The 14,602-nt window shown below is 41.0% G+C and overlaps 1 protein-coding gene across 11 annotated transcripts in view; it reads right to left on the bottom strand.

Annotated features, from left to right (window-relative positions):
• Positions 1-14,602, bottom strand: part of SCAF4 (SR-related CTD associated factor 4) — a 63,819-nt gene that overhangs the window by 30,872 nt on the left and 18,345 nt on the right. For 7 of the 11 annotated variants that reach the window (XM_084800527.1, XM_084800534.1, XM_084800529.1 and 4 more), the window contains exons 2-7: positions 6,192-6,275; positions 5,487-5,531; positions 3,268-3,429; positions 2,037-2,172; positions 1,162-1,301; positions 451-600 (exon numbers count right to left, since the gene is read on the bottom strand). In XM_084800527.1, the coding sequence (XP_084656653.1) occupies positions 451-600; positions 1,162-1,301; positions 2,037-2,172; positions 3,268-3,429; positions 5,487-5,531; positions 6,192-6,275 (717 nt within the window). Of the gene's footprint in view, positions 1-450; positions 601-1,161; positions 1,302-2,036; positions 2,173-3,267; positions 3,430-5,486; positions 5,532-6,191; positions 6,276-8,643; positions 8,819-14,602 lie in introns of all 11 variants that reach the window. The other 4 variants (XM_084800528.1, XM_084800530.1, XM_084800533.1 and 1 more) reach the window with 3 other exon arrangements.

Below are 14,602 nucleotides of genomic sequence, written 5' to 3'. Positions count from 1 at the left end.
TCCCCAGGACTCAGGTCACAGACATGGTAACTACAGTTACCATAGTAGCAGCAATGTCTATCAGAAGCAAAACAGATAACCCGTGACGCCTTGTCTACAGGAATCTTAATAACATTCATGCTGAATGGAGCCAGACCCAACAATAAAGATCAAAACAAAAGCATAGGCCCACAGCATATATAACCTCTGGAAAAATATACAACAAAACACTAAGCATCGTTGCTGGGTATGAGTGGGGCTATTGAAGAATTCCTTTCTGTTCACTTTTCTTTATTCTGTAAACGTTCTAATAGCAAGCCTGCATCACACATCAGGAAAAAATAAACATTTTGATGTTGAGGAGGGAAACTCATCAAACCACAAACAACAGAGCAAGCAACCCAGAGAAGCTGAGAAAGAGAAGCCCACAGCCCACGCTGAGGAAGACGGGGCGATGTGAGAGAAGCATACCTTGTCAAATGCAGTTTTTTGCTCAGGTGGCTGTGTAGGAGCTGTCTTTAACTGAGCTGTGATAGCCTGAACCTGAGCCATCACAGCACTGTCAAGGGCGGGAGACTGTGGTTTTGGAGGTTGTTGAAAAGTCTGAAGGATCTGCTGAAGCTTAAAGAATGGGAAAACCGATAAACCACACAAGAAAGCAGCATCGTCAAAGTTAATTTACTAAAAAGAGAAGAATCTTCAGAGTGACTGAAAATAGCACAGACAATAAGTAAACTGGGAAGAGCACCCAACTTTACTACTGGTAAGGCTTGTGAATGGGCACATTACGGTGTGTATTCCTTATGGTTAACCATGTATGCTGGCAATCCCAAAGATACAAACAAGGCTCAAAGAGAAGAGAAACACATGGAATTCTAACAGTAAGTTTTCTAGAAATACAGAAAATTTCACTCCATATAATCTTGAGTCAATCAGAAATACTAGAATTGTGAACAACACCTGCCACTTCAACAGCTCTCAAGTTCTTTCAAAGAATGATTACTGCTTCCTTATTCTTCACACTCACATTCCCTTATTAGCCCTGACCTGTTACGTTAGCTCCCTAGTGAAGGCTACGCTGGGTCAAAGAGCATGTTCTCCTGTCGTGGTGCACAACGGAGGAGGCACAGGAACAGCAGCAGCAGCAGCACCTAGCTCTGTGAGCATCTATCAGCAACTTACCTGCTGGCCTTGAGTTGTCTGAAACAGTTGAGCCACAGCAGCAAAGGCATCAGGGCTGGGCAGCTGTGGTACAGCAGGCATGGAGTTTGTGGGAGCTTGTGGAAGTTCAGAAGAGCCTTTTACTGGGGGTGGAGGCGAGCCTAAAAGAGCAAAGTACATCAGGCCTCAAAAGTCAACATACTTCTCTGTTAAAATGCCTTTCAAGTTTTGACACTAAAACAACAATTTATCCAGTTTAACATACAGCAGAATGAACTGACTGGTTGCTAAAAGCACATACTATATATAAAAAGTGACAAAGGGCCAGGTGTGATGGCGCACGCCTTTAATCCCAGCACTTGGGAGGCAGAGGCAGGCAGATCGCTGTGAGTATGAGGCCAGCCTGGTCTACAAAGCAAGTCCAGGACAGCCAAGGCTACACAGAGAAACCCTGTCTCAACCTAGCCAGCTCCCTTTCCCCCACCTCCCTGCCTGGCAAAGAAGTAACAAAGGGCATATTTCTATTTGAAGTAAGAACACAGGAAGAAAATCTGTACCTTCCAAATACAAACTCAATTATTCTTGCTATGGGAAAGTTCTACCAAACATTTCACACCCAGAAACTCTATTCTTTAAAAACCAAACAAACCAAAACCTGTCTTTTGTTAAAGACCCAAGGTTTTCATACACTACATTCTGATCATGGTTCTCCTCCCCAACTCATCTAAGACCCTCCCTACCTCCCTCTTATCTGAACCTACACCCTTTCTGTATCTTGTTAGAAAACAAGTAGACATCCAAATAATAATAAAGTACGATAAAACAAAAGCAAACAAACAGAAGAAAGGCGGAGATGCCAGTGTACTTGCAAGAGCTTTTCAGACATGCCACTATACCTTCATTGTTGGTGACATTTTCGGCTATGGGAGCAGCATTACTGGTTCCTGCTGCCATGTCCAAAAGAGGCTGAATAATTTCAATTTTGAACACTCCATTTTTTTGCCAAAGATTTAGAACACGAACGATTTTACTCTGTTACATGCAAGAAAATGAAGATACAATAAATATTATAGAAATAAATTATCACGATTTTAAAGAGAATTACTGTTTAATAAGGGAAAAAAGCCAAAACAACTTTAATTAACCTTTCCTCAGTGGTACAATCTAATGGGGGTGGGGGAAGAGAAGCTCAAACCAGAATATATGCCTAGCAAATGAAAGGGAAGAATGAGTCTGAGGCCCAGGACCCTAGCACATTAAAAAAAAAAAATATTCAGGTTTCCTCTTCAGTTTCAGTTTCTTTAGTAATTCAGGGAGACAAAAGCAGCAGATTACATGAGTGTTATGTTAGTTAGCTATGTGATTCCCACCTACTTAAGAGTGCACTTAAGTATGTCTTTCATGTTCCTTCTTTCTGCATTTCACTGCGTGTGTGTGCTTGCGCGTGTGTGTGTTGGAGTCTCATTGCAGATTAATATCACTTACATGCCTGTATGTTGGAGAAGAACAATTCTGGGCCTTCTAGAATAAGCAGCAAACTGAGATAAGTATTTTCTCTACCACAGAGTTGTTCATCATCCATTTTTGTAGCTGAGGCTGGCCATTACTAGCAATCCTCCTGCAGATCAAAAGTACGTGCGCACCTCCCTGTGTGCCCAGTTTGCAATGTGTTCTCTAAAGTAAGATAATGCTTCCTGAACAAGCCTTTTTAGCTTCTTTTTTAAAAAAATATATTTTATTAATTTATTCTTTTTAGCTTCTTTTAACTGAAGAATATTTAACATGAGATATATCTTCTCTAGAAAATTTTAGTGTAAGACACAGAGCTATTCATTTTAAGCACCATGTTGTTTGTCTAACGGAGGCTTCAGAGCTGCTCCTGAGCAATCACTGGCTGCCTAGACTCTATCTGTGGTCCCTCCTGTAATCCTACACTACAGAGAAGTCCCTGTGCAGAGGAAGCAAGAATAGGAAAGGAAAACTGCAGAAAACTGAACTTAATTCAGGAGTTCACTCAGGAAGATATTACTCAGTAATAGAACACGCTTCAAATAATACCAATTTAAACATGTAAAAAGAAAATAAAACTCAACAAAATTGCAAAATTTTAGAAGTTATTAACCACACCTTATCTTCAGATGGACAAAGATATAAATATTGGAATGTAGCAGTTATATTTTTAGAGAATCTTGGCCCAAATACATCTTTGTCAGTTCCAAATTGATGACGAGACTGTCTCACAATGGAGTCAATGACATATAATCCTGGAACCTTGTACTCTGGTTTACACTGCAAGGGTAAAAATACAAAAATTAGTATAAGAAAAGCAAAACCAGTGAGTGCAGGGGAGGGGGACACACCTTTAAGCCCAGGTCCCAGAGGCAGAGGCAGGTGGGATCTCTGAGACCCAGTCTTGACTACTTAGTGAGTTCTAGGCCATCCAGGGCTACACAGTAAAACCCTATCTCAAAAACCAAAACAAATCTGACACCCAATATCTCACACAAATGCAGCTGACAGATCCATTGTCCGCTGTATAGAAATTACAAGTGTTCCCGCCATTTAACTGACAGTCAGATTTCAAGTCTGTACTAAGTCACATTTTTTGACACTTCAGGTTCCCAGGACTTTATTTTCCCCCACATCCCGACTTCCTCTCCAAAACTTTCTGGAGGCCATTACCAACATACTTTACTATAAATTCAGTTACTATGACTTTCTAATGTAGTAATTTTCACCTTTTGGGGTTACTAAAAATACTTTTAAACATGCTAGCTTTACTTTTGTTTAAATATGTAGCAGAGAAATAAAGAGTAAAAGGAAAGGTCATTTGCGTCTATAAACTTGGCAAAGGAAACAAACAATAGATAGAAAACTGGCACTTCCACAGAAAAATGGAAGGCAACTACTTCAGCAACAAAGATCTCTGTGATAAAGAAAACAACAAGCAGGGGCTGGAGAGATGGTTAAGAGCACTGTCTGTTCTTCTAGAGGTCCTGAGTTCATTTCCCAGCATCCACATGGTGGCTCACAGCCATCTATACTGTGATCTGATGCCCTCTTCTGGCCTGCAGGTATACATACAGATCGAGCACTCATATACATTAAAAAAAAAAAAAAGACAGAAAACAACATGCATGTACATCTTCTTTTAAGATTAGCTACTGAAGCATTTTCAATGCAAAGTAAAAAACTAAAGAGATAAGCACATACTGGCTAAATAAACCATAGTAACAATCACAGAGGGTTTCTCCGCAGAGGTTTATAACACACTCAGTAGAAAAGCAGGTCAGCAACCAGTACTGTATGCATTTTGCATACTAATGTGCACATACAGAGACCCACACGACATGCTGTAGTAACTGGAGGCAGAGGCACATGTGCAATTACATGCTTCCCGTTTGTTTCTTTGCCCTCTGATCTGCTACAAGCAGCTTCTAACTGACGTGAACTGCTACTATGAAGTTCATGGCACAAGGCAGATCGACGGCTTCAGACTCCACAGACCACCACATTGGTGGCACACAATTTTATTCCCAGCACTTGGGAGGCAGAAGCAGGCTGATCTTCAAGTCTGAGGCCAGCCTGGCCTACAGAGCAGTTTCAGGACAGCCAGGGCTACAGAAAAACTGTCTCAAAAGCTCAAGAGTTTACTACATGAAGATATGATTCCATAATATAACAAGTAATGGAACAAAAAAGAGAAGAAAGACGCCGAAGACTATTCTCAGTTCTCCATTAAGAAAGACATGCTAAACACACACACTTTAAGACAACACTCAACCACATGCCTAAAGCCAGTTTAATTGTGATAGTAACAGGGAAAACCAGGAAAAATAAAAGGTAGCTTCATCTGGGGCTGGAGAGATGGCTCAGAGGTTAAGAGCACTAGCTGTTCTTCCAAAGATCCTGAGTTCAATTCTCAACAACCACATGGTGGCTCACAACCACCTATAATGAGATCTGGTGCCCTCTTCTGTGTGCAGGTGTATATGCAGGCAGAACACTGTATACATAATAAATAATCTTTAAAAAGCAAAACAAAAAACCTAACTGCATCTGAAAATTTCACAGCAGAGTGGATGGGGCAGAGGATGCAAAACAGGCAGGCCCCTTAGGCTGGGGAAGGACCCTGACAGAAAACAATACTCGCTGCTCTCAGCTATGACAGAAGCCAAGTGCCAAACTTCTTGCCAATACTCAAAGAATAACAGTGCTATGAAGAAGTATCTTTTAAAACTTCTCAATGCTAAAAAAAAAAAATTCAGTAACTATTTAAAAAAACATTTATTGTGTGTGTATGAGTGTTTTGTCTGTATGCTTAAGAACAATAACAAAATAGTTACCTTTTTGATGAATTTTTCTACTATCTGAACAACATGCTTGTAGAGCTGAAAAAGAACAGAAAATTAGCCATTTTACACATTTCTACGTTTCCTACAATTCAAAACCTTGAAATTTTCAATTTAAAAAATTACCAATTAACTCAGCTGTTAGATAGTTCAAAAATCAACAAATGCAAAGAATCTTGAGAAAGGAATTAATCAAACAAAACTACACACTTCTTTGCAAGGCTCATGTCCTTTCTTAATTGACCACTCCACACAGGAACATATTGGGCTATTTCAACAGGGTCAAACTAAGCAATCCCATTTCAGTACTGTGCCACTTACTAAAATGTAATCGTGAGTGACAAAGCCTGTAGGAAGACAAGAATATCTCACAGCTGATGTACAAGGACTGAAATATAGGGAAAGTTCTATGAATGGATGCCACAATGCAAATACACAGTACTATCAAAAGCCTTTAGCTTAATTACAAGATAAATTCTGATGTGTGACAGTAATATTAAAAAATTCAAAAGCTTGAGTGGGTTTGGGTGTTTGTTACAGAAGCCTGGCAAACTGAGCTGGATCCCTGGAACCCACATAAACTGGGTCTTTACAAAGTGGTCTCTAACCTCTAAATGTGTGCCATGGCATGCCCCATCTCTGCCACCAATAATAATTAGGCAACTAAAAAGATTTCTAAATTAAACATTTTATTCTTACCTTAATAGCTTTAATAGCAGCTTTAGTAATGAGAATCATCTTTGCTCTAGAGATGGGAGGTTTCATATCCATAAGTGAAAAGAGCTTAAAAAAAAAAAAACAAATAAAAATAACTTAAAAGACAAGGTAAATCCCCCTTGTTTTACAAAGAAACTTATACCACCTATCTGCCAAGAGAACAAACTTTTATAACTAAAATCTGTTGAGTTGGCCCCATGTCCAACACCACTAATTTGGTCCACCTCTGCATGGCTTAGGAAAGCAACAGAGAAGATCACATCCAAGGGGAAAAAATTAATGCAGAGGCAAAAACAACAAAAATGTTACAAAAGTAACCAACAAAATTAGTCTATCAAAGAACTAAAAGCCACAAAGGGAAAACAACAACATGCCTGCTCCTGGACTGAGTATGTCGATAGAGTGATTTTACCAATGTTTAATGTAATTTCAGTTCCAAATCTTACTGAGACTTTGGAGAACTTTCAATAACCCTAAGGTTCATTTAGATAAACATGTAAAAACTTGAACAATAAATTTAAAATACCATTATAAAGTTCCAAATATCTGTAATGATAGGGTGAGAATTTAAAATTTCTTCATTTGAAACCCAGGCCACCACCAATAGTCAGAACTATTTAATGCATCTTTACAGAAATCAGGTAATATCATGATGCCAAACACACAATATTCTTCCCCCAACGACTAAATCCAACTATGATATTAATAATCTGAGTCCAAAAGGGTTATAAACATAATCCGGAGATTAAGTGTTATAGGACTGTATGTGCTGTATTAATTCAAATGCTGAGTCTGGATTTCCTGTCTTAGTATGTTGTAAGCATTGTTCTCCATCACCTTCTGATTGGTCAAATAAAGCGCTGAACAGCTCGTAGTTGGGCAGGACAGGAAAAGATGGGCAGAGAGGAAAAGGGAGAGAGAAAGGGAGAAAGGGAAAGCTCATGCGCGGGAGCCAGTATTGACAGAGTCTGCCTAGCCTGTGCCATCGGCTAGTAATAAGCATAACACTAGGTTTCTGTGTCGTTACTTGGAAGCTAGAGCAGGCCTACAACAACCATACATTCACATTTGGCACCACGTGGAGCTCAAATCCATGACCCTAAGATTAAGATTCTCATGCTCTTTCAATTGAGCTAACCGAGCTTCTTAGTCATTAAAGTCTGAGAATAGGGTGAGATTGTTTGCTTTACTGGAGAGAACTGCGGGAAGCTTCGGAGGGAACCAGCTCCAGCTGGGTCAGTTGGTCTTTTGCCCCTATGCCCAGGTCAGAAGATAGAATTACACCTCAGGAGCGGCAGGGACCTCCATCAGAGTCCCCTAGCTTCGCCCTGCCCAGGATGAGTGCCAGGCGTGGTAGTGTACATCTTTAATCTCCTTGGTACTCAGAGGCAGAGGCAGACAGATCTCTGTGAGCACTAGATCAGCCAAGGACAGAGTTTCTGTTTCAAAAACAAAAACACTGGGAGGGGGGGGGTGCGGTGGAGAGAAGATGGTTCAACAGCTCATGGACTGAGTCTGACCCCTAGAATCCACCACACAGAAAGTGGTGCATGGTGGCTCATCCTTGTAACCTCAGGGCTAGGAGAAGCCAGACAGGGGGGACGTTGTATGGCACTTGAAGTTGTCCTCTCTATATACACATGCATCCAACCACTCATTCAGTTTTTAGGCAGCACTCACCCTAAGGCTAAGAACTAAGAACTATCTGAAGAGCCTAAGACTTGTCACCTGCCATACCTAAAACCTGTCAAGCACATTTCAGAGGTTTCTGAGCATTATGCACCATCTACAAGCCATCTCCATTTCCTTCCAGCTCACACTGTTTCATGTGTGTATGTGCCACCATACCATACTGACTAGACAGCATGACATCCGTCTCTCCTAGGATAAGCCTTCCCACCTGGCAGCCTATCCTAAAATTCACAATTTCATGGTTCTTTAAACACTAAACCTACACATATGAAGCAGTTTTGGAGAAGGCATGGGAGGCCAGATCGACCAATATAGGGTCCAGACACTCTAATCAGAAAAGGGTGGACATTTCCCAGAAATGTTAAGAAAATGGGCGCTAGAGAAATGACTCAGAGATTAAAAGCACTGGCTGTTCTTCCAAAGGACCCGAGTTCAGTTCCCAGCAACCACATGATGGCTCACAACCAGCGATGGTGAGATATGGTGCTCTCTTCTGGGATGCAGGAAGAACATGTATACACAATAAATAAATCTAAAAAAGAAAGAAAACGCAAGAAGCTGCACTATGCTGCAAGCCTTTAATCCCAGCACTTAGGAGGCAGAGGCAAGTGGATCTCTGTGAGTTTGAGATCAGCTTGGTCTACAGAGCCAGTTTCAGGACAGCCAAGGTTTCACAGAGAGAGACCCTGGCTCAAAACAACAAACAAAGAAAATAGAACAAACAATTTAAGGTGTTTCATACCAATTCATTTTCTGAAGAGATTCTTCAAAAACAAACAGAGGGCACACTACTCCTCCAGAGACTGAGTCTGGTCCTAGCACCCAGGCTGTATGGCTCACCAGTGTAAAACAGTAGCCCTGGGGGATCCAATCTCTTCTTCTGTTCTGGTCTCTGTGTGCGCACACACACCCTTTTTCTTAAAAAGTAGAAAGGACATACTGATGGGTAAAGCTATACAAATCAATCAACTAAGACACATTTAGCTATTTTAGTTTAAAATCTCTAAAAATGATTTATAACATACAGCGCACATTTACTATCCTTTCCATCTCTGTACCTTAAGAGAAAGGGGCTGCAGAAAAGTCAATGCATGGATCTCAAGAGCATATTTTATTGAGTCCTAAGCTGGTATTTCTCTAATGCCTCATATATTGTATATAGTAGGTAATTTCAATAGTAAGCAAACCATTACTTTCTTAAAAGTCCAAAGAGCATACAAGACCGCTACTGCTTCCAAATCAAAGCCCAGACAACCACACAGCAACAGTCACTGTCCAGGCAAAGACTAACAAGAGATGCATAAGGAGAAGAGCTCCTTCCACACCTTGCACGCATAAGGTAGCAGGGTGACCTCATCACCTCTGAGAGAAGCTTCACACAACTCTTGGAAAGGTTTCATGTTTTAGAGGGTAACCAAGAAATGAAACTAAAATTTGTCAAATCTAGTTTATTCTAAAGTTGATGTTCCCTAATGGTGTATCCAATGCTGTTTACCAACTACATTTATGCAGAAAGCACTGACCAAGAAGCAGACTGTCAGGCAGATATATTCTCCTCCCTGAATGTTGCATTCATTTGGCACTGAGACAGAATGTGCTGCACTCCACATGCAGGAGACTGCAAATGGATCCTTAATAGACAAACAGGTCCATGTTTGAAACAGAAACATCTGTGAAGAAAGCTGAGGCGTTTGTGCTAAAAGGAAACTTGGAGCCTACTGGAAGTTAGGATACAAAAACACAGCAGAAAAAAGAATTGCATGAAAGCGCACCAGAGCAAAGTGAAATCCTATAACTCAGGCACCTGGCACTTCCAAACACTGCGAGGCCAATTAGAATGCTAACCAAATCTTGTTCTTTCATTTGGGAAATTACAAGATATGACAGACATGAAGGTTTTGCTTATTATAGTGTGTAACTGTATGATGTGAGTACCGGTATATGTGTGGAGGCCAGAGGACTTCAGGTCGTCAGTTTTCTTCTTCTGCTGTGGGTTCCAGGGACAGATTCAAGTTTTCCAGCTGTCTGTAAATATCCTTTACCCACTGAGCTAGCTACCTTGCAGACCCCAGACATGAGTTCTTCAATGACTCTAAATTCTAATTGGTTAAGATTGCATGTAAGCAGAGACGTATTTGGGAACTACATTTTCCACTCAAAATCTCAAAAGGTGGCACACTCAGCATATAGTGAGGCAGCAGGATCATCTTCAGGGAATCACTGTGCATCTCTGGCTGCTCTGGAACTCACAGAACAGACCTAGTTAACCTTAAATTCAGAGACCCATCTGTCTCTGCCTCTTTAAAAGTGTGTGCTACCATGCCTAGCTGATGCTTCAGAACTTTAAAGATGACTGTACCTGTTAAATAAGCATTGTAAGGTTTCCAGGGCACCTAGGTTTCTCTTTGGACAACCCTGACTTTACCAACTTTTCTTAAATCCCAGAGCTGTGAATTTTTATTTGATGTAATATGAAGAAGAAAACCCATTTTTTAGGAAAAAGATTCAAAATTAGAGATTTAAAAATTATTTTCTAAAGCTGATGGCTACCACTATCTAATTGACTTTAAAGCACAAATTTACCACATGATGTGTCATGTCATGGATGCTATGAATGGCTTCATGCCTTTGCTGCCATAGTGGACTGGGACCCTGACAAGTACTGTCACGGTTACAAGGAAAGCAGGACAATACAGAGGGCCTGGGAACGCTGCTCAGTAGTAGGGTGTTTGCTTCACATGCACAAGGCTCCATGTTAGACTCCCACTTTGAAAAAGAAAGAAAAGCAAAACCCAGAAACTTGTGCAGAGCGTGCAGGTGATCAGATTGAGGGCTACTCAGAAGTGTTGACTGTCAAAAGATGTATGGCAAGTACACTGGTTTGAGATCTCAATTCTGTGAGCACAAAAGAACTCTCAAGAGCAACCCTGTACCGTACAGTGAGATTCCACTTTCTAAACACTGACTCATGCAAGCATGCCTTGGCAAGACGGGGGCCTCTGCAATTGCTTCCGAATTTGATCCCAGGTCTTTAATACTGTCTTATGAATTCAGCTCCCAAATGGAATTATCTAAAATAGTCCATGATAGTTGTCTTGCTTTTTTTTCTTTTCCTGGTCTCTATGCCCACCCTTCCTCACTTTTATCAACTCTGTTCCCTTAATTGAAACCGACTACACTAAGCCCAATGCAAAGATCAGTGACACCAGCTATGTGAGTAGAGGCTGCAAGTTCAAGGCCAACCTGGGCAGCTTAGTTGAGATCTTGTCTCAAAATAAAAAGGTTTTATTTGTTACTCTGTTTCCTACTTATGAGTAGTTTATCTCATTCTAAAATAAATAATGTACTATTTAGTCCTTCCTCTTCTCATCTAGAGCCAAATTACACTTTAATAATCTTAAACAAAAGAATTGGGCTGGAGAGATGGCTCAGAGGTTAAGAGCACTGTCTGCTCTTCCAGAGGTCCTGAGTTCAATTCCCAGAAACCACACGGTGGCTCATAACCATCTATAATGAGATCTGGTGCCCTCTTCTGGTGCGCAGGTGTACATACATATAGAGTACTCATCTACACTAAATACATCAATCAATCACGGGGAAAAGACAGATTTATTTATTTGTCAAGGTCACCGGTGTGAGCTGAGGAATCTCTAAGATTTATAAGGGCTGACCTCAAGATTTTAGTTATAGTTACTGAATTTTCAGAATTTGTTATTCTTTGTTAGAATACAGACCCAATAATCACCTAACTGCCCACTAAGTTTGACTTTGCCACTGACTAATGCTGAAAAGGCTTCTTCATGTGCACAATGGAAACCATGCCAGGTCTGCTTGCCTAAGAAAGGTTAAGTGTGGAGTACATATGCAGCATGTAGCAGAGAGGAAGCACTCAAGAGGTGTCAGCTTATTACCAACACCTTGGAAATAGTTCAGAGCCATGCTTTCCAAGCTACAGGCAGAAGTCACAACTAAAACACTGTTAATACACTTGTCCTGTGACACTGGCTCCGCATTAAGGTCCTTTACATAAAATGGTATAGAATGTGCCCATTCTCTAGTATGCTTTCAGTCATCTCTAGAGTACTTATAAAAGCTAGTACACAGCAAGTGTTGTAATGTACTGTTTAGAGAATAATGATGATAACAACGACCAAGTCTGTGCTACATCGTACACAAATGAGACACGAGGGAAAACAATCTTCAGGCAAGTGCTGGTGGAACAGAAGGTGTGAGTTCATGACACTGAGTAGTGTGTGTCTGCACATCACCACTTATAAGGACCCCAAGTACTGCTTAATGAACAGTGAGCTGAAGTGTTAGCCTCGGAGACTTTCTACAGGTTCACCCCAGTATTTGAGGATAGGGGTGGCTCAACTATACTGCTTCACAAAACTCTGTAGTTTCACTTGTGAGCACATAACTCTTAAACACCCGAATCTATGTGTAAATTATAAGTCTTTGTGTGCACTGTGGTTAAAAAACAGGAAAGCACTGATGCAGGGGAGGGGAATCCCATTTTAGAAATGAGGAAAAGAAAAGCAAACTGCTAAAATGGAGAGAGGGGAGGGTAACATCAAGGGGAAAGCAAAACAAGACTTAACTGTGCATGTGTAGAACCATAAAACTGTTATTCCAACACTGTCTAATATGGAAAACACACCAGACAGTGAGGTACTGAGTCAGAAACTTGACCTGAATTGGGAGAATTCGCCTTTCCAACTACAGTAACTATCCCCCCCCCCCCACCAGAAGTGCACTGCTATCTACAGCTGAGTGTACAAGTCCTCAAAAGTCTCCTTTGGTGCAGGCTCCATCTTGACCCCAACAGCCTTCATTTCCATTCATTTGTCAATAGGAAAATGCATCACAAAGCAGCGTGTAGAGCCATGGGCTCCTCTGACACACAGATAGTAACAGCCGCAGCCGCAGCAGCTAGATCTCCAAGACGCAGGGCCTATCAGGCATTACATTCCCAGCAACCAGCCTGAGTCGGGCCCTTTGTTCTGTAAGTGGGACAACGTTTAAGAAGCCTATCCTTGACATTGTCCTCTCATGCTAGCCTGAGATACAAAGTACTTTAAACACAAAGAACCACTTACTCACTCTCAGCTTTTCCTCTAGTAAAGAGACTTAGGAAGAAAAGGAACACAGTATTAGACTGTGGTTCTTTTGGAGTTCACTCAGTATTTAGGATCAGTCAAAGCAGAATAAAATAACATTTTACCATCTGCACAAACCTGGGCAAATGTCTTAGTTCTGTTTAACTGTACAGAATACTACAATATTAGGCAATTTAAAAGGGTGTATGAGGCACCTACATTCTCAGCCTGCTATGCAATTTTTAAGGAACTTCTATTTTTTGTTTGCTTTTAATTTTATTTATTTATATGAGTGTTCTATTTGCATGTATAAAAGAAGAAGGCATCAAATCCCATTACAGATGGTCTTGAGCTACCATGTGGTTGCTGGGAATTGAACTCAGCACCTCTGGAAGAACAGACAATGCTCTTAACCTCTGAGCCATCTCTCCAGCCTCCTCTATTTGTTTTTAGATGGGATTTTACTCAAACTGAAGGCAGTCCCCCAAATGCTGGAAAGTCCAAGGTGCCCTATCTGGTGAAGGCAATTGTTCCATCTCTCTTCATGGCAAAGGATCGAGGAAGAGCACAAGGAGAGGAGGAGAACTGATGAGGAGCAAAGGGAGGGGAGAAAAACAGGAGAGAAGGGCCAAGCTTATGTCCTCAATAACCTGCCTTCATGATAAAGGCATTAGCTTCTCGGTAACCAGCCATCTCTGATGAGGTTTCATTTACCAACACACCTGCACAAACATACACATGATTTCATGCATGATCCTAAATCATTCACACGTCAATAATTCTAGATAACCTTTTCAAACCACGGGGTTTAACATTTGACAATGTCATGTTAATAGCTCTTCGCTTGCTTCATAAGGCTGTTGAAGTTGAGTAGCAACGCACACACAGCTCACATCTAACCCTGGTGCGCACACTCAGTAAACCCTGGGAATCCCGTTTCTGATTTTTAAAAAGTATGGGTATGTACAAAACTATGTTTTGTTTGTGTGTGTATGGGCAGAGCTCAAAGGTCATAGAATACTGTTCTACCACTCTTTACCTTATTCCCCTGAAACGATCTCTCAGTGAACTTGCAGCTAAGTTTCAGCAATGCTCCTGTCTCCACTCACCACAGCAACAGGATAGCAAGCATGCTCACACAGCCCCACCAGCTTCTTAGGTGCGTGCCGGGGTCAGGGCCTCAAGCTTGCATAGCCAAGAGCTCTTTTTTTCATACTGACGTGAAGCTGCCCAAATCCTGCACTCATAGAAATCTCTCTGGTGAAGTACTAGTAACTACTAGTCAGTCAGTTCCAATGGTTACAACACACTGTCTGTACCAACCCACAATTCAACTCTGTACAGAACCCTCTCAAGCCTCTCAATGACAAAAATATATGAAGCTGACTACCATGCCTTCCCCTTGCCTTAATTACTGTAATGCCAAATGATATAATTTCTAGATATAACTATCCCAGTTTATTTTTTAAAATTCCAGAGTCTAGACGTATTCTCAAATGAATATATTCTAAGAGTGAATTAGCCTGACTGCTTTTCTACTGATGCAATAGTAGTTTACAATATACCAGTGATGCACCGGGAGGGCAGACTTTCATTATCAAA

The sequence above is a fragment of the Acomys minous genome, assembly GCF_964271855.1.
Source record: "Acomys minous genome assembly, chromosome: 11".
In the NCBI taxonomy this organism is placed as follows: domain Eukaryota; kingdom Metazoa; phylum Chordata; class Mammalia; order Rodentia; family Muridae; genus Acomys; species Acomys minous.
The sequence above is the reverse complement of the archived record's forward strand: the minus strand, read 5'-3'. Positions and strand labels throughout refer to the sequence as shown.